Here is a 19,573-nt window from a genome sequence, read left to right as displayed (position 1 = left end):
GTCTTCACAGCTGGACTCATTTCGAACACAGCACACTACCGGTGAACAATTCCTTAGTCTTTTCACTTTATATTGATCGCAACAATTCCACAATAAATACACTACAATTATCTTCAGTTGTTCTACTAGGCTTGTTGTACTTTACAGTCTGAGCCGAAACGGTCGACTGACTTTTACTGTAGATGAAGGGAAGGAAGCCATATAGGCTCTGAAGATAAAAGAAGGTAAAGTTAGAAGAGTTAAGTACTGACTTCGATGCCGCTCGTGGGTGTTTATATACAGGGGGATACGTCTCGTCAGATGACTCTAGCACCACCCAGACACGCCTGGGAGGTTAACGTTCTACTCTGATCGAGGCTTACAATAGGGAGTAAATCATAGCAAAAATGGTGCAATCCATTCTAGAACAATCTTACATAAGTAATACACTGTATATCAATATATACAAGAAAGTCTCCCTAAAATTGCCAAAATAACTGCTGCTTGGGACAGAAAATTATCAAAACACCTAGTTTACAAACATTACAATACTAAGTTATGCCTCTGCATAACAGTATTATGTAATTTATAATTAAGATATATAATCATATACCATGAAGGGATGTGGCAAAAGCGTTCGATAAGGTCTGGCACTTGGGACTTAAATATAAAATAACCAATCAAGAACTCCCTAACAACTTCACTTCTCTACTGTGTAATTTCTTGGACAATAGATAAGCACACATTATAATAGGCAATCACAAAGGCCCAAGCTTCAGACTTTATAGTGGAGTACCACAAGGAAGTAATTTATCCCCAACTCTTTATATAATCTACACTTCAGACATGCCGCCACCAATTCACGGTGAATACATCGCATATGCTGATGATGTCACCCAGATCATCCGCCATCCAGGCAAGGCCAAACAGATGATGGCATTAAAAACAGCTCGCGCCATAATACAAATAAATAATTACGAGAAGAAATTGGAAAATAAAAACTAATACACAGAAACTAAAGATCATACACATTTCAAGGATAAACCCAGCCCCAATCACAGTAAACAACGAAGAAATACATTACTCAAACGAAGGAAAAATACTGGGGCTGACGATAACAAGAACCGGAATAAAGAAACACATAACAGAGCGCAATAGACTAGCCCAAATACAGCTTACCAAATTAAGAAGATTCGGCAAAATGGAAGAGAAAATACAACTACACCTATTTAAGGCACATGTCCGCCCCCATCTTGAATACCCGCCAATACCATTAAACACGATCAGCCTTACCAACCAATTAAAACTTCAGGCAATACAGAACAAAGCCATCCGCAGAGCCTCCAAACAACGTCCCCCATACACAACCAAAATTAAAGAGCTTCACGAAAAATACAATATTTTACCGCTGAACATAAGAACATACAGCCAAGCACAGGCAGTATGGTACAAACTAGAAGTAATGGAAGACGAATTATACCATCGACTAAAAACAGAGGACACCAGAAGATCACACAGCTGGTGGCCAAAAATCCTTCTCCATAACCCTCAAGAGCCAGAACTATTGTACACTAAATAGTACACAAAAGATGAGAGTATTCTACTAGTTACACAAGGACCTAGCAGACCTCTCCAACTTACACAATTATACACCACAGCATAAATAACTCATTGACGCCAATAAGATAAAAGATGAGAGTATTCTACTAGTTACACAAGGACCTAGTAGACCTCTCCAACTAACACAATAACAAACACCCCCTTGCTAGCTAGCTTAGCCTCCTCCTCCCCATTCCCTTGAGCTCAGGCGACCTCTTAGTGCGGCCTTCACTACAGCCAATCAAATCGTCTCTGCTAGGTGGATAGCCCACCTGCTCTTATTCTCTACTACTTTACTTCCCGTTTCATAACTTTCCTTCCACCTTACCTCTTCTCTCCCTTCCCATGGCAAGCCATTGCCATTTCATCTCCATTATCATCATCAGAGCTCATTCTACTCTACTCTCCAGAACCAGCAAGACCTCCCAACAAGCTCCTCACTAACCAGCTCCCTCAGCAAGCTCCTCACCCAACAGGACCTCTGAGCAAGCTTATCACACAGCAACTCCTCAGTACTGCACTGTACATACAGTATATATACAGAAAATGCATTGTGAGTTTCTATTCTTATCTCCATCCTGAGTGAGATATCTTACATGTACGTACGAATGTGAGCCCATACATAATTAGTTAGTCTCAGATGATTTCATCTTAATTACAATTGATTATTAAGCATAGTGACGTGATACAAAGTTCATAACTCTATAAATCTTAGTTACAATTCATTGTGCATTGTCTTATTTCTCCTGATAAGGCAGAAACGAGTAGGCATAATTAGTCCACAATATTTTAGTACTGAGGGGTGTGTCATCACTTTGGCTGTACTTACAAGTGCAGGTCAATGTGAACCAGTATGGTGTTCCAAGGGACAATAGTACTGTGTAAATTGTTCCAGCACAAAACTCGGCCAGGATTGAGAGTCGATGTTTACCACAGAGGGCTGGTGGCTGCATGGTCCTCACATCAGTGGCTGCATGGTCCTCACAGCAGTGGTTGCATGGTCCTCACAACATCACTTGAGAAGGCGATCTGCATCATGGAGGCCAGGCGGCCATGCCACCCTTTAAACCATACACTCAGCAGAATCAGGGCATCTTGTTTGTGCAGGTCATGTGAGGGGGGGGGGGGAGGCACGTGGTTGCAGGCTGATAGATTGAATGTTTGTTCGGGTAAGGCAACACCAGCACTGTAGTTGAAGCCAGCGGCGATAACAGATTGCTTCCAGTAATTTGCCGACAATTGATGTTAGACTGATTGGACGGTAGTTAGAGGATAATGATCTATCTCAGTTCTTGAAAATTGGTATTACATTTGCTATCCTCCAGGATTCTGGTACTAAGGTCATGTTAAACAACGTTGCTAAGGGCATACTAAGCTCTTCCTCACATTCCTTTAATACTCTGGCAAATATCTCATCGGGACCTGGTGACTTATTAGGCTTTTGTTTATCTATTTGCTTACTAACATCGTTACTAGTCACTACTATCTCGCTTAATTTATTTCCTTCACCATCTCTGTATAGAGTTGGAGCTTCAGGTATCATGTTTAAATTTTCGGTGGTGAAAACTGTTGAAAAATATTTATTCAGATTATTGCTCTTTTCTCCGTCATTATCAGTTAGCTCGCCGGTATCTGACTATATTGGTACAATCTTTTCTTGTGTTTTAGTTTGATACATTTGATAGAAGCCCTTGGGGTTTGACTTTGCCTCCCTTACTATCTTCAGCTCATTATTCCTCTTGGCTTTTCTTATCTCGGTCTTAACCCTACCAGCCAATACCTTCTGAAATCTGGGACTTAAGTGGAATTTTCCTTATGGCTGTCCTGAAATTCTAATTGGAATCTAATTTCTTTGTGATCGCTGTTTGCAAGTTCGTTACCTACCTCGACATTAATAATGTGGCTTTCTCTGTTTGACAGAACTAAATCGAGTATATTATTACCCCGGGAGGGTTCGGTTATATGTTGACTTAAGAAACAGTCCTGGATCGTTTCAAGAAAATCCTGATTCCGAGTTACCCGTAAGGTCAGTCCAATCTATTTGGCTAAAGTTAAAGTCACCTACTATACAGACTTTGCTATGTATGGAAGCCCTGTGCATTTTGGCCCAGATAAATCGCTCATTGACGCTATCAAGAATGAAGGGTCTATATATTACTACTGTGATTAATTTTTCCCTACCATCAATTAAGTCTATCCAAATTGTTTCTGTATTCCATTCAGTTTTGATTTCCTTATTTATTTCACACTTCAGATTATCCCTGACATAGATTGCTACTCCGCCTCCTCTCCTAATCTGCCTATTGGTATGGAATAATTTGTAACCTGCAATTTGGTATTCGACAGGTAACTCACTTGAGTCTAGGTTTATCCATGTTTCGGTGAATGTTGTTATATCGATTTTTTCGGTACATACCAAGGCCCTAATATCATCCATTTTGTTTCTCATACTTCTACTGTTTGCATAGCAGACATTTAAGTCCTCTCTTTGTCGCTTTTAGGTTTTAACTCCCTGCTTAATTTAGTTTTGTCATAATTCCTAGCACTATTTCCCTGTAACCTTTCACTTTGTTTACCCGCTCCCACTGCAGTCTCCTCCACCCCCGTGTGCATATGTTCCCCTAGCAGTTTAAAGACTTCGACATCTTTTGAATTGCCCTCTCGAGAGACCCAGCCAGGGTTGCCACTCTAGAGCTACAATTCTCAGGTAACCTGTATTGATGGCTCAAGTGTGCTATATGTAAGAGTATAGTGTTGTGTATTTTTTTAAAGGTACACCAAGTAATGGTGGATGTTGGAAGGTGTACCTCGTCAAAAGTACAAAATGAGTGGAACCATGGAGTTGATCCTGGTAGTTGTGTGTTACTGGAAGTACACTTGTCATAAGTCTAGCAATACTTTAATAAACCATTTTCATTGTTTGTTGGGGGTATCACTCTCCTACAGTATTCACCGGAGCACCTGGAGGCCTACCCATCAACGCCAATCCGACTTGCCAGGAGATCGAGTGCGCCCAGAAGGCCGACCATTCACCTACAATGGAATTGATTGCTTCGGCCCTTTTGTGGTTAAACAAGAGAGAGAGGTTATCAGAAGGGTAGATGACAGGAGTAATCAGATGGGTGAAAGGCAAGAGTGACCAGACAGGGGGACACTAAACAAGGCAACTCACACTTCAGTGAGACAGTATCAAGTGTCAATAATTTGATACTAGAGGTGGGCAAATCTCCTGACACACCACAGCAAAATCCAAGAGGCTCCAACTTACAGACAGCTATAAGAGTAAATGTTTATTACTAGACTTGCTTGAGATCTCATTGTGATATGAGGTGCTTTGAGTGAGAGGTAGGTGAAGGATAAAAATAATGCTTTTAAAGTTTAGAGGAAAGTTTGAAGATAATTACATTGTTATAAACACATCTCAAGTTTCTGTCACATGTCTTGTTCTTGCCAGGAGCACCTCATACACGTATCTCCATACAGCAAGTTTGGTTGAAATCCATTGGCATTGGTTCAAATTATTGTATACACAACTCCCACATTAGATGATAAATAGCATGAGGTCCCCTGCCTCCTCCTGAGCAAGACCAGAGGCAAGATTGCAGATGTTAATGAAAATATGAAAATAGATAAAAACTCAAGCAGAAGGTTGATAGTAGATTAGAAGAAATGAAGTACTGTAATAATAATAGAAAATAATTTGGATTGGTCCACTTTAAAAACAGAAGTCAACGGGAAAGTACGGTATTTAAACTGAAGTATAGAACGATAAAAAGAATGCAGAACTAAAGAAATCACAGATTGAAGGCCTTTAGTGTCAACCTTGAAAGTAACCAATTTTAGAAAAATGTTCATCTTTGCAGAGCAAACATAAAATATCAATTGTAAAATTATATTTCATGACACGTGAGAGCATCAAGAGGTTCTGTACAGTAAAGAATTAGTCTAACATTCAATATTGGCTGCATTATCCCCAACATCAATAAACACACCATGGGCTCCCAGCTCTTGATCACAATGTAGAATGGCACTGGTTGTGGGTTGGGAAAGGTATAACTGGGATGGAATTTTTTTTTATTGTCAAAATAGTACAAAAATGTATGTCATCTTCTTGATTGTCTCCCAATATGGCATTGATAACAATGTCATTTACACCATCTTGTTATTGGCAAGTCATATCACTGATTTTTTTAAGCAAATTGGGGTCAATTAAAATTTCAGCATTAGCTACACATAAAATAAAAATAAAATCAATTATTTTCACAAATAATGAACACTAATGAAGATTTCACAAAGAATTAACTTCTTTAAGAATCTAAAATGCATAAATACTTGCAACATGAATCATGAAGCTATACTAACAAATGCTGTAAATGACTGGGCATGACTGGAGGACACAACCCTACACATATTACAGCAATTAATTAGCCCATATCTCACTTAATACATCAAAACTATGCAACAAGTTTGCCTTCATCTCATTCATTCACAAGCACATTTAAACTGCAATGCAACAAAAAAATTTGCAGATGAAACCAATGTAAAACTGTTCCCTATCAAAAGGCTTATAAATAGCTAATATCAGAAGTTAAAATATGAATACTGTACATACAACACATTTGGACGGTCATTACACTTTCATTCATGAATTAATTAACCATTTACCATGGCTATATTCAACCAACAACTATCATACATAAAAGGCGAACAATAGAAATACCACAGTCATATCACTGAGCCTTACACTACGAGGGAGGTGCAGCATAGGCGTCCCAGCGAACACATCTGATACTCAGTCAGCACTTAAGCAACAGACACAGTGCTCTCCCCGAGCGGCACTATAAGTACTTAAGAGCCTACAACCCCTGTGTAGGCTTTAGTTACTCCACCAGAATGCTGGTGTTAGGTCGTCCATAATCCTGGGAGATGAAGAGATCGTTGGGATTGTTGAATTTGCCTTTAGGTCCACCAATGGTCATGTTCGGTTTCCTGTTACGCATGTTGTCCTGGTTTCTGGCATGAACTGCTCGATCAGCTGGGTCCTCAAGCATGGTTTTTATAAGTTCTGGATCTGAGAGTCGAGTTAAGAGTTCATAGAACCTGGCATGACTTAAGTGCTGTTTCAAACGGTAGAGCAAATAAACATCACCAATCTTGCAGCAGTTCACTACAGATACTATAGTGTTACTCACTGTGTCTTTGGCATTGAGAGGCTTGGCCACCCTAAGCATCATTAAACGGAAGTATGGGAGCCACATGAAACCCAAAAATATCAGGTAAGCACAAGTGATTGTCGTCAAGATGATCAGCCACACCCATACCCCTAAAAACACTTTCTCATATAATTCCATCACTGTTAAATGGCAACCAAATTTCTCTGTCCTTTGGCCAACCAGCTTGTTTACCACACCCAGTTCACACTTGGCAAATGGAGGGAAAGTCCTAGACATGTAGTCCGAGAAATTAACAGGGTCACGACTATATGGGTATGACATCCACCCATAATGAAGAAAGCGACCTTGGAACACAAAATCTAAAAATTGGAAACTGATAAGATCAACAAACAATGCTACCACATTGCAGATGACAAACTTGTAATACAATCCATTGTGGGTCTTAAGGTTGTAAGCAATATAGCGTGCTGCTCTGTCAACCAACTCTTTCTCAATTTGGTCATATCGATGAGAGTTCACAGCAAGGTCTTCGATAAGTTTTTTTACCTTTGGATTTTCTGAATTCTTGGAGATTTTTCGAGGGATGTAGTAAATGCCAGCTAGCACTAGTAGAGTCCAGTGTATCCATCTGTAGAATAGAAGGAATCTACGGTCTGAGCTGCCTTCCTCAACATACGGGTAGGAGAGGCATATGTTAATGTAGTCCAGACGGACCTGGGTCTCAGCATTGAAATGTGATACACATGTGATCACATCACGATGGTACCAGGAGTACCAGACAGCAGAGAACCCAGCAAGTAATAGCCAGAAGGTCCACTGGTAGTGCATCTTGAGAATAAGTCCATCACAGGGGGAGGTGCATGGTGCACGTTTCTTCTTGAAGATGTTCACCACATTGCCCACCAATTGGCGGATAATGTCGGTGCCACCGTGACCTATGATAGCCATCTTTCAGTTCCTGAAAAATCAATTCATTGAAATTAGGCTCCTAAGCTCTCCGACTTAAGACACACCTGAAACAAAAGAGGTTAATAAGCCTCCACAGTATACCATATCAGTGCCCACAACCATGCCATTGTACATATGTTGAAAGCGGAGCCCATGCTTAAGAAGGTAGAAAATGAAAAGACAGTCACTGTTCACATTTTATTAAGAACAGACTAAAGCAGAATTGTCTCAACTTGCAGGTCCTTCCCTCCCCCCATAAAACTTTTGAGAACAAGAATGTCAACATTAGTCTCTAAAAGAGGCTTAAATGCATGAACTACGATAAAATGCCATAGTAGAGACATAAATGCATAACCTGGGTATGTCGGCTGTATTTCATATAAAATAAACCTTAAGTACACTAAGCACTGCTAACTAGAGATTCATACAAAAGTACAGCTTAACAATATTTAACACAAGCAAATTCTATCATTCTCCACTCGTAACTGACATTCACACACTATACTATATAAAAAAATAATAAAAAACTCGCATCATTAAATTATCATCACATGGTTTTAAATTTCGGAAAGATTCCACCAAACCTTGTCAAAAGTCAGTCAGCTGGTTTAACTGACCACCACTGTCCATTTGTACTATCGATTGATAAGTACACATGATAAATTGGGTTGAGGTTGCTGTATTATTGACTTAAGCTTCTAGGCTTTTTCCCCTAATTTATTCAACTAAGATACTGGAGTTGGGTAGATAGCCCCCCTCACCAGGTGTGTTAAAGAGGACATCTTGAAACTTGCCTGGGGTTTTCGGGTTGTTCTTGCGTTGGCGGAGATCCTGTCCCCCAACACCTTTGTTGTGGCCATGGTGGTCGATGGATACACTGTCAAGCATGGTGCGGAGGAAGTCTGGGTCTGAGAGGCGTGTTAAGAGCTCATAGTACCGTGCATGACTAAAATGCTGCTTTAAGCGATACAGAAGGTAGACATCTCCAACTTTACAAGTGCTCACTATGTTGCAGATTGTGTTCCGGATTGTATCCTTTGCACTCAAAGGTTTTGCAATTCTAAGCATCATTAGTCGTGCCCAGGGGACCCACATTGAAGCCAAGAACACAAGGTAAAAGGCTGTCATGGTTGTCATAATGATGAGCCAGAGCCACAACACCAAGAAAACCTTCTCATATAATTCCATCACAGTTAGATGACAACCCAGCCGTTCAGTCCGCTTATTAGTCAGTTGTACTTCATTGTGCAACTCACAATTGGCAAAAGGAGGAAACATATCAGACATATAGTCTGTAAAATGTTGTGGGTCACGGTTAAAAGGGTATGCTTGAAAACCATATCTTAGAAATCGTCCTTGGAAGACAAAATCAAGAAACTGGAAGCAGAATATGTCAACCAGCAAAGCAACCAAATTACATGTAACGTATTTGTAATACAGGCCATTGTGAGTCTTCAGGTTAAATGCAATATATTTAGCAGTTCTTTCAACAAGCTCTCGTTCCAGACCATCATAACGATGAGCATTCACAGCTAAGTCTTCAATCAGCTTCTTCACTTTGGAGTTTTCTGATGTCTTGGAAATCTTGCGTGGAATGTAGTAGATGCCAGCCAGGAGTAGTAGTGCCCAGTGGATCCAACGATAAAAGAGAAGATATCGTCTCTGGCCAACTTCACCTTCACCAGCATCTTCACCCGCTCCATCCACGAAGGGGTAAGAGAGGCAAATGTTGATGTAGTCTAACCGAACTTGTGTCTCTGCATTAAAGTGAGAAGCACAAGTGATCACATCTCTGTGGTACCAAGAATACCAAATGGCAGAGAAGCCTCCTAGAAGGACCCAGAAAGTCCACTGGTAGTGCATCTTAAGCACCATGCCATCACATGGTGCTGTACAGGGCGAGGCCCTCTTATTGAAGATATTGACAACATTTCCGACAATCTGCCGGATAATGTCAAAGGACCTCCCACTCTGGCCTGGCATTACCATTCCTCTCTCTCTGTAAAGGGAGAACTACATTACTGGTTCGATCGCATCTTCCTTCATCGTCTGTATTTCACTGTATGTCAATTTCTCAATAAGCTATTTACCATTAAAGCAAGTTCTGAAAACAAATCTACTTATATTCAGCAATAATACAAATGGAGTTGAAAAAATTTAACTACCATCATTTTTGTCAATATAAATCCTTTAAACCTCAGTTCTTTTACAGATGAAGGAAGAAATGAAATTAGAACATGCATATGAGGTGAACTGAGAGGTAACACCCAAAACTACAACATGCAGAACATAAAACTGGACATTTACCTATTTAATTTACAAAATTCTGGTTTCTAGTGAACCTCGTTAATGGCTCTTAAAGCCAACTGTAAAATGAAAGGTGCATATATTAGCATTAGAGTATATTTCTATCCTAAAAGGCATCAGCTTTAGATTTACAAGAAGATTATTGGTACTATCACTTATCTTTGAGTTGGATTGTCAGCTAGAGCAGCTCTCATGACTAAGGCTTTAAAATGGCAGAGCAACCAGCATAACAAGACAAGAAACCCTACCTAGAGCAAGACTTTTTAATATCTAGTACAGTACTATGAAGTGGGCACTAATGTGGTAACTATGGAACTCTGCTGACACTACCCCAGCATCACTGACTTCAACTGCAAAACCATTTTAAAACATTACCTGGGATGGCATCAGCTGAGTGTATTTTATTAGAAGTACAAATTAAGATCAGTGGTAGCACAAATCTGCATCTGATTAAGATGCAGAATTTCAGCTCCCAACAATATGGTTCTATCATCTTAAAAGTTTAATTAGGAAATTAAGTGTTGAGTGAGAGTTGCAGGTGGCACTCTGAGGGAGAGTGCAGAGAGCAACCAACCACCAGCTGTGGCAAAATACTGCCTCCACTCATGCCACATTCCACTCTCACCCTTACCCTCCCCCACACTCTGCCACAATTTACTCCACCCCTTCACCCCTTAATTGTTTCAACAGTATAATTGACACACATGACAAGCGCATCCTCGACAAACCAGGATACTGCACATTAAGTATTTGCACTCCTTGCAAATCATTATAAAACTCATACCATGACAATTATAACAATTACCACAAGAAAAAATTTCCTTGGTTATTTATGTAAATTTTATTACAATACTAATCCCACACCATAAGCGTCCCTCCCTGACTTTGGAACCGACAAATATTTTACTAGAAAATTAATGTATAAATTATGAGCAATACTACAAGAGAATTGAAAAAGCCTCCATTAAGCTTATTATTTAAGCAAAAACACATTTATGTGAATTTAATGAAAAGGAATATAATATTTTACAAGGCTCACAATGAATAGAAAACTGAGGGCTTTTCATATGTGAAGGACTTGTTTATTGAACATAATCAACTTTTTCCATTCAAATATAGAACATATACACTGTAGTATATGGAGACCCAGTTCCCATACAACACTAATGCACTGGAGGCACCGCTCAGCAGACAGTGAGCAAATGTTGTGTAACAGCATGACATACAGTACACAGTAGCTGTTATGTGGTCAGGCAACACAATTGAGCAAAAGCACATTACAGAAGATTGAAATATTACCCTAATTAAAGGCAACAAATATATGCATGTTTTACTGTACTACAGTATACAGTGCAGTATAATATTAATTTACTGAGGGCTCTGAATATTTTAATAATCTCATATTATATTCAATAAATGCAAAAACAATTACAGTATTCAATATTATTATCCAATGGCCATCTACAAAAAATGGGAAAACTTAACAGAAAAATCCGTTAAAATACTGTACGGCACATGAAAATATAAAACTGAATCTTGAATTAGATCAATGACATTTGATTTTCCATAAACCTCACATCAATATAAAGTGATGATAACGTTTTATTTGTCATCTCATATACGAACCTTAATGATAACAAATATATACTGTAATGGGGTTTTATGTGTATGCTGAATATCACCAACATATTTATGTACAGTATACTAAATTTTGTCAACTTTGTACTGCATTTTATTGTCAAATTACAATGTTTACTATAAGCGGTCATGTAATACTCATTTTGAAATCAACTATAGTTTTCTCACCTGTCTTAATCTTTGAAAAAAAAATCCAAGTGTTATTAATGGCCACACTGAATGCCACTTCCCATTTTCTTCAACTATAAAACATTGTCTTATTACACATTCATTGCTGAATGGCAACTGGGCTTCTCAGTCTAGACATTATATTCTGATTCGAACTACAATAAGTAGCTACTATGTGATCTAAAAGTCCCTGTGCATCTGTATAAAAAACAAAACAATACTACACTGGTAGTTGCTTCTTGTTATACTGTACATACCTGTCATACACCTTATTCTGCATTCAGTATATATCAGAAATGGTATCCACTTCAAGCAGTTACTATTGTGACCATTTCCAATACTTACTGCAAGTAGAATAAGATATATAACTGCAGTACTGTATTTGATTTTTTTTTTGCAGGTAAACAGGGACTTTTCAATTACCCTGTACAGTTATATCCTTCCTGACACTAGGCAGTGCGACTAACTGGGATTTTGTACAATTTCTTAATTTTAAGGAATAAAACATTGTCATGATACACACAGAAATATGTATTTGTCTCATTCTTAAGAAGGGTGTATCAGTTATTTAAAATTACTAAATAAACTTTAATTTCAAACGAAACAGCAACTTTACAACTACTGTACCTTATTACTAATACTATACTGTATTGTACTCTAGTACTTTAATAATAATAATAATAATATATATATATATATATATATATATATATATATATATATATATATATATATATATATATATATATATATACTGTATATATATATATCCAGAAAATATCAAATACGTATTTCCAACATGACAATAAACTATAGGAGGTTTAATTTTTAACCAAGTTTAATGAGATTTACAGGGATCCAAGTCATGTCAGTCTGCCAAAGCTCAGTAAATAAGAACATAAGAAAATAAGGAGTCTGCAATAGGCCGGTTGGCCTGTGCATGGCAGCTCCTGTCGAGTTACTACCACCTGTTGCAGGTACTAAAAAGAAATTTCTATTTCTTTATCCCCCAACAGTCATCCTAACACAAATTTCTTCACACTTACTAAAATATTGTGTAAAATAGCTTTATTTACTAAAAAAAACCAAGATGGCTCAAAATTGAATTTGATGTTTTGATACATCACAATACAAGAAAATTGCATGAAATAATTCTCAAGGTAGTTTAGTTTAGGAATGAACCTGTTGACCAACAAATTTATAATGCAAAGATTGTAGATATGCATTTAAAAAATATCGAAATGGAGATTAAAAAGTTCCCAAAACACAATGACATCAATAAATTGTGAAGTATGAACTTTGAACCATCTTCCACCATGCAAGTGCTCGAGTCCTTTAGGTGGTGGTGGCAACTGACCTTTGGTTGTGAGGCTGTTTTGGTCTGGTCGATGCCGAGTCGTAGGATGCCAGAAGCTGACGCAGGCTGAGGTCGACGTCACTCATGTGCTGTGCTGTGGTGGGGACATAACATCAGTGTAACGACCAAAGCGCCATTGAGGCTCGCGTGTCACCGCCTCCACACACCGTCGATCTCCACGCTCCTCCACACGCTCACCTCTTGTTGCTGTCAGAAGTGCCTCATCACGCCTGCAACAACATCACACGAGTTAAAATGTATGTGGGGAGAGAGGATTTCTGTAAAACAATTGAATAAAAGGCAATAACTAAAACGTATGTATTTGTTTTACTTATTTCATAACTCTAATGTTCCCAATAAACTGGCAAATGTACTTTCAATATCAAACATTTAAGCACGAGAATATTAAGTAATATTTTCTGTACATATCCAGGAATAAAACACGAGCTGCCATGACCAACGGATTCTGCCCTTCGGTCAAACAGGCAACAGAGAAGGGCAGGAGCCTGGCTGTAGTGTATAGAGGCGGGAACCACCCCATACTGCCACACCAACAAACTCCTTATAAATTCATTGTCAACACAAATAACCGAGACAGTCAAGGTTTCATAAATATGCTATAAACGAGTGTTATTCATTTCAATATACCAATAGCATTAAAATAGATATTTCGTTTGTAATTGAGTTTTTATATAAAGTCCTTTTAAGTGGCAGCGCAGGTCAGGCATCCAACACCGACATCCTCCACCTCACACTTCTCTCCCTCCCAAACACACTACCATATCTGCTACTCTCACAATCACTCACCCGTTTGTTCGGTTTGCTATAACTACTGAAACTACCATTCTCACGAAAAAATCCACACACATCCTCCGACATTAAACCATCCATACAATACCTCAGCAACGCAACATCCACACACTACCTTAGTACACTCATCATCCACACTTCTACAGTACACCCACCGCCCACACTCTTCTCCAGCACATCCACCATCCTCTCACTACCCCAGTACACACACCATCCTCTCACTACCCCAGTACCCATACCATCCTCTCACTACCCCAGTACTCATACCATCCTCTCACTACCCCAGTACACATACCATCCTCTCACTACCCCAGTACACATACCATCCTCACACTATCCCAGTACATCCGCCATCCACACTTGACACCTTTCTCTCAGTACACCACCCACACATTTCTCCAGTATACCCCCATAACCTATCCATCTGACCTCTCTTAACTACACACACCTTTATGCAGTCAACACATTTCGTCTCTCGCGATGGGAGATAATTTTGAATGCTTATCGTGAACTCTAACCTAACATTGCAGTATAAATCTAATCTCGAAACATACAAAGTGACGGGATCTGTCCGTAAAATTGGACACTTAAAATCATTGTATATTCATTCCTTGATATATATGACAACACCATCCGTTGCTTTTTGTTTTAATGTAAATCTCGTGAGGGGAAAACTAAGGAGGAAAAATGAACACGAACATATTATGATTGCTTACAGGTAGAAACGTATCTAATGTTCTAAAACGATCTGGTGATAAATTGCACATATTTGTCCAAAAAATACAGTACAATACTGTACTTCGAAACCAGCTGGAACTTGAAGACCTAAAAAAATCGGTAGAGCAAGTTTAGGTCGCCTTTGTTTATTTAACGGGGTGTAAATAATGGCCATTTCAACGCCATTATGAAGTATTATCAAACAAGCCAACCAAAGTCACCCTATAATTAAAGTTCCCACTGTTCTGTTAGAGTTAGAAAGGCAGATGTAGGTGTGGTAGGGTATAAACAGGAGATTGCTGGCATAGGTAGGCTGTTGTGGTGTCCTATTCAATTTGGTTTTGCGTCTATAAAGTGTATACATGTAAACAATGGCAAACTATAAGTCGACTCAACCAAGAATAGCAAAGAAAGCCGTTATAGTAGTATTAGTTAGTTACTTCCTACGGTGAGTGTTACATTTTCCGGATTGCTCTCGGCATTCTGTTAATCAACACTTCTTTCTTCAGCAGCACAACCACATTAGTGAGACCACCCCCCCCCCCCACAAAAAAGGAAAAAATAATCCAGTTAAGTTACAAAGTGAAGTGGTTTGATTTTATAGGTAAAAACACGTAATAGTTATAAATACTTACTAATTATAAAATATAAGATAATGATTAATTAACGGGTAAATGCATTACTCGAGGAAGGAAAAAAAATATTCATTCACCATTTCGGTTTTTGTTTGTTATACAGTAATGTACTAATAAGTTTCTTCAACTACTGAAGTCTTGAATACAAAACATTTTACTTGCAATTACCAACACATATTTTATGTAAGGCATATGCTAAAAAAATAACTGACATTGCATGTTTTAGTGCCATACTCTTACAGTAGCAACGATGACGACTAGCAGTGAAAATCGTTTGAAACAAAAGCCTCAGATATAATAAGTTTTAACAGTTTTTTTTAATCTATCCATGGTTGAATGAACTTAGCTTCTCTGTATTTGTATACTTGCGGTCTATATAAAAGCTGAAACAATGTTTACTTATTCAGAATTTTAGTGAACGAATATTCGAACCATCTGAATAATGTGCACTTCATTCTATTTCACCTGATGATTAATCACTCAAACGCTACCTGGAGGTTTTACGTTAGACCAGGCGAGCATTAGGGTGTCTAATCATCAAATAATAAGCTGGAGTGCTCAATCTTCTGGTGATCCTTTTAATCTACCAAAAAGATCATCATCCCCAGACAACAAGGTAAATTGGGGTTCTCTACAACTTAGTAAGCTAACACAAAAGCAAGGTAAGGAATACACCAAGATTTCATTTTCTTGCAGTTCGAGCACAATGGTGGACTTTTTTGCAACTATTCGACAAAAGTCTTCCCTTGCTCATCATTTACATTGCTCAGTTTATCCGTATTGGTGTTGCAGCGACACGTTAACGTATGCATCGCTGCACTGTTGTAGTGCGCCAAGCGAGCCTCTTGGTCACCTCAACACAACTTGGTCACTTCACCAGGTCAGTTACACGGCAAAATACACAATTTCAAAATCTTTGTTTAAATATTCCATGAGGTGGGCGTACAAGACTACAAACAGTAATGGCTACCACTGCCAGCACCTCCCGCACCAGCAGTGATTCACAAAAGTTCTTCACGGCGGTACTGCGGGCTCAATACTTTTTGTAAATTTAGCCTTGCATTCACCACTTTTTTATGAATTACAAGAACCTACTTCCACTATTAGTTAAAATTTAATTCACCTTCTTATGTCACTTCACATTAAACAAACGATTGACTTCTTTGTCTTCAGGCTCATCCCCCGTTTTCTGCGGCTTTGTGAGGCTTAACCACAGGCGGTCTCAAACCTTATCACCGTTCACTTCAATCCACAATATTTTGTAGATTTCACTTACACAATTTAAGAATTTTGTATCCACTACTTTCACTGGTTGGTGAACGAGACACACCACCGCACTTGATGAACTTTCAGACTTCAATGCCGCACTGGAAATAATCTTGAAGATTTAGGGCGAAGCTCACTCGCTTACCTGTCGTGAACTCAGCGACAGCATTGCCCTCTACAGTGTGACCGCGGACACAGGAACGCGGGCCTGCCACACACACACACACACGCACACACACACACTCACACACACACACATACAGTGTTGCCACTTACGGTTTAAATTTTAACATTAACTCTGTATGGAAGGAAGCCTGGTGTAAACCACCTTCTTGTAGCTAAGTTTCATTACATACCTCAACTACATAAAAAACCCAGAAGTAAAGAAATTCGCGTATTAGACGTCTTGACACAATAACAGAAAAATAAAGTCATTCGCTTGTGTAGTCATTTGAAACCACCTCAGAGATGAGGCAGCTTGGCGCGGTGATTGGCTGGTGCAGAGGGGGGAGGGATTTCTAGCTAGAGGTCGGGAAAATAGGGAGGACGGGTGGAGGGGAGGCGGGCTGTGTTGGAGGAGGGGAGCAACTACAGTATTGCCAAACTTTGATATTCTTGAATCCTTTTCTTCTATAGTGTGAGCTCTAGCAAGATGACTCACATCCACCAATTCTAATAAATTATCCCTCGTATTATCATCTGGGAGCAAAATTAGTTAACGCAAAGGTATTGGAAGTAAAAATGATAGATATAGCACGAATTAGAAACTCATACCAGACGTGTAGAACGAGGCGGCCGCACCATCATACTCTACGGTACTCATATTCACGGGCCTTTGTGTAAAAGAGGGATTAGCTACGAGGATATCTCATTCAATCATACTGAAAATTATCAGTATTGCCTCAATGATAATTAATTTAGGTTATATATTTATGTATTACAAGTTAAGGCCAACTCTCATTTAATTCTGTTTCCACATTGAAGTTATTGCACACAAGCACCTGTGTAGCTAAATCTGTGTTTGTATTTAAGAACATAAGAATGGAGGAAACTGCAGCGGGCCTATTGGGCCATACTGGACAGTCCCGTTTACACCCAACCCCTATTGCTCATATAAGTATCCAACTTATGTTTGAAGCTATTCAGCGTATTCGAGTTAATGATGATATTTGGTAACTTGTTCCATTCATCCACTACTCTGTTTCCAAACCAGTGTTTACCTATTTCACGCCTAAATCTAAATTTGTCTAATTTAAAACCATTGTTACGAATTCGCTCCTGGTTGGATAGTTTGAGTACCTTTGTAATGTCCCATTTGTTTAGCCCTGACTTCCACTTATACGCCTCTATCAGGTCGCCCCTCGCTCTACGTCTCTCGAGGGAGTGCAAATTAAGATGCTTTAACCTGTCTCTATACTCAAGGTTCCTAATGCCCGGGATTAGTCTTGTCATTCTCCTTTGAATTCTTTCCAAGGATTCTATATCCATTCTGTAATACGGTGACCAGAACTGAACTGCGTAATCCATGTGTGGTCTCACAAGCGCAAGATACAGTTTTAGGATGACCTCGCTAGTCTTGTAACTAACACTCCTTTGTATGAACCCAAGTACTTTATTAGCCTTGTTACGAGCAAAAACACATTGTTTACTTGGCTTAAGGTTCCTACTTATCATTACTCCTAAATCTCTCTCTCGCAGTCGGATTTCTCTATGGCATCGTTGTTCATCTGGTATCTGGTTTCCCTGTTTACATCTCCTATACTGAGTACTTTACATTTGTCCACGTTGAATTTCATCTGCCATTTTTCAGACCATTCGAAAAATTTGTTTAGATCTTCCTGTAGTTTTGCGGAGTCCTCGTCAGATTTCATAACACGTCCTATTTTAGTGTCATCAGCAAATTTACTTATGTTGCTGTCTATGTCGATATCTATGTCGTTTATGTATATAATAAATAATAATGGTCCAAGTACTGAGCCTTGGGGAACTCCACTTGTGACGTTGCTCCAATGGGACTTAGTGCCGTTAATGCTCACTCGCTGTTTCCTGTCCTGTAACCACGCCCTAATCCATTTAAGGATATTACCCTTTGATGCCATGTGTTTCTACCTTTCTAATTAGTCTTTCGTGGAGGACTGTCGAAGACTTTGCTAAAGTCGAGATATACCACATCATAATTGTGCCCCTCGTCCACCGATTCGAAAACTGATGAAAAGAATATCATCTCGGATTTGTTTAATTTCGTCCCTAGATGAAGAATGTGATTCCCTTAGTTGGCATTTATATACAAACAATTATAGAATCACCCGTAGTTTAGGTTAGGTTACCATTAGGGTGAAATAAGAAACATAAGAACATAAGGAGTCTGTAATAGGCCGGTTGGCCTGTGCATGGCAGCTCCTGTCGAGAGTTACTACCACTCTCTATCATCCATGAATCTATCTAGCCTCCCTAGGTCTCTTTCACAAGTCGACTTCTCTAGGTTTATGTTGTTAAGGCTGTATGCATTGACAGTATTTGTTCTTTCAATATTAAGTACGCTGCACTTGCTGGTGTTGAATTTCATTTGCCATTTTTCAGACCACCCCTGCAGTTTATTTAGATCCTCCTGTAATGCATTTGCATCCTGCCCTGAATTAATCTGCCGCCATATTTTGGTGTCATCCGCAAATTTGCTTATGTCACTGCTGATCCCAGTATCTAGATGGTTTATGTAGATTATGAACAAGAGTGGGCCTAGTACTGACCCCTGAGGAACCCCACTGGTTACACGGCCCCACTCAGATTTAACACCATCTACGCTGACCCTCTGCGTTCTATCGGTGAGCCATGATTTTATCCAATTTAAAACTTTCCCTCGATACCATGAGCCTTAATTTTTCTCAGAAGCCTCTGATGCGGTACTCTGTCAAATGCTTTGCTAAAGTCTAAGTAAATAACATCGTAATTTTCGTGAAATAATATGGGGTGGCGAA

The 19,573-nt window shown here is 39.1% G+C and overlaps 1 protein-coding gene across 7 annotated transcripts in view; it reads right to left on the bottom strand.

Moving 5' to 3' along the window:
- Positions 1-5,635: 5,635 nt before the first annotated feature.
- The window catches only part of LOC121869785 (innexin inx2-like), a 40,399-nt gene continuing 26,461 nt past the window's right edge, over positions 5,636-19,573 (bottom strand). The window contains exons 1-5 of one of the 7 annotated variants that reach the window (XM_042371361.1): positions 16,609-16,799; positions 13,171-13,400; positions 10,008-10,066; positions 8,495-9,699; positions 7,532-7,710 (exon numbers count right to left, since the gene is read on the bottom strand). In XM_042371361.1, the coding sequence (XP_042227295.1) occupies positions 7,688-7,710; positions 8,495-9,689 (1,218 nt within the window). In that variant the 5' untranslated portion in view covers positions 9,690-9,699; positions 10,008-10,066; positions 13,171-13,400; positions 16,609-16,799 and the 3' untranslated portion in view covers positions 7,532-7,687. The other 6 variants (XM_042371355.1, XM_042371354.1, XM_042371357.1 and 3 more) reach the window with 6 other exon arrangements.

This window comes from Homarus americanus, unplaced genomic scaffold, assembly GCF_018991925.1.
Source record: "Homarus americanus isolate GMGI-L3 unplaced genomic scaffold, GMGI_Hamer_2.0 scaffold17515, whole genome shotgun sequence".
NCBI classification, from domain to species: Eukaryota; Metazoa; Arthropoda; class Malacostraca; order Decapoda; family Nephropidae; genus Homarus; species Homarus americanus.
Note: the sequence above shows the minus strand (reverse complement) of the source record. Positions and strands in the feature narration are given on the sequence as shown.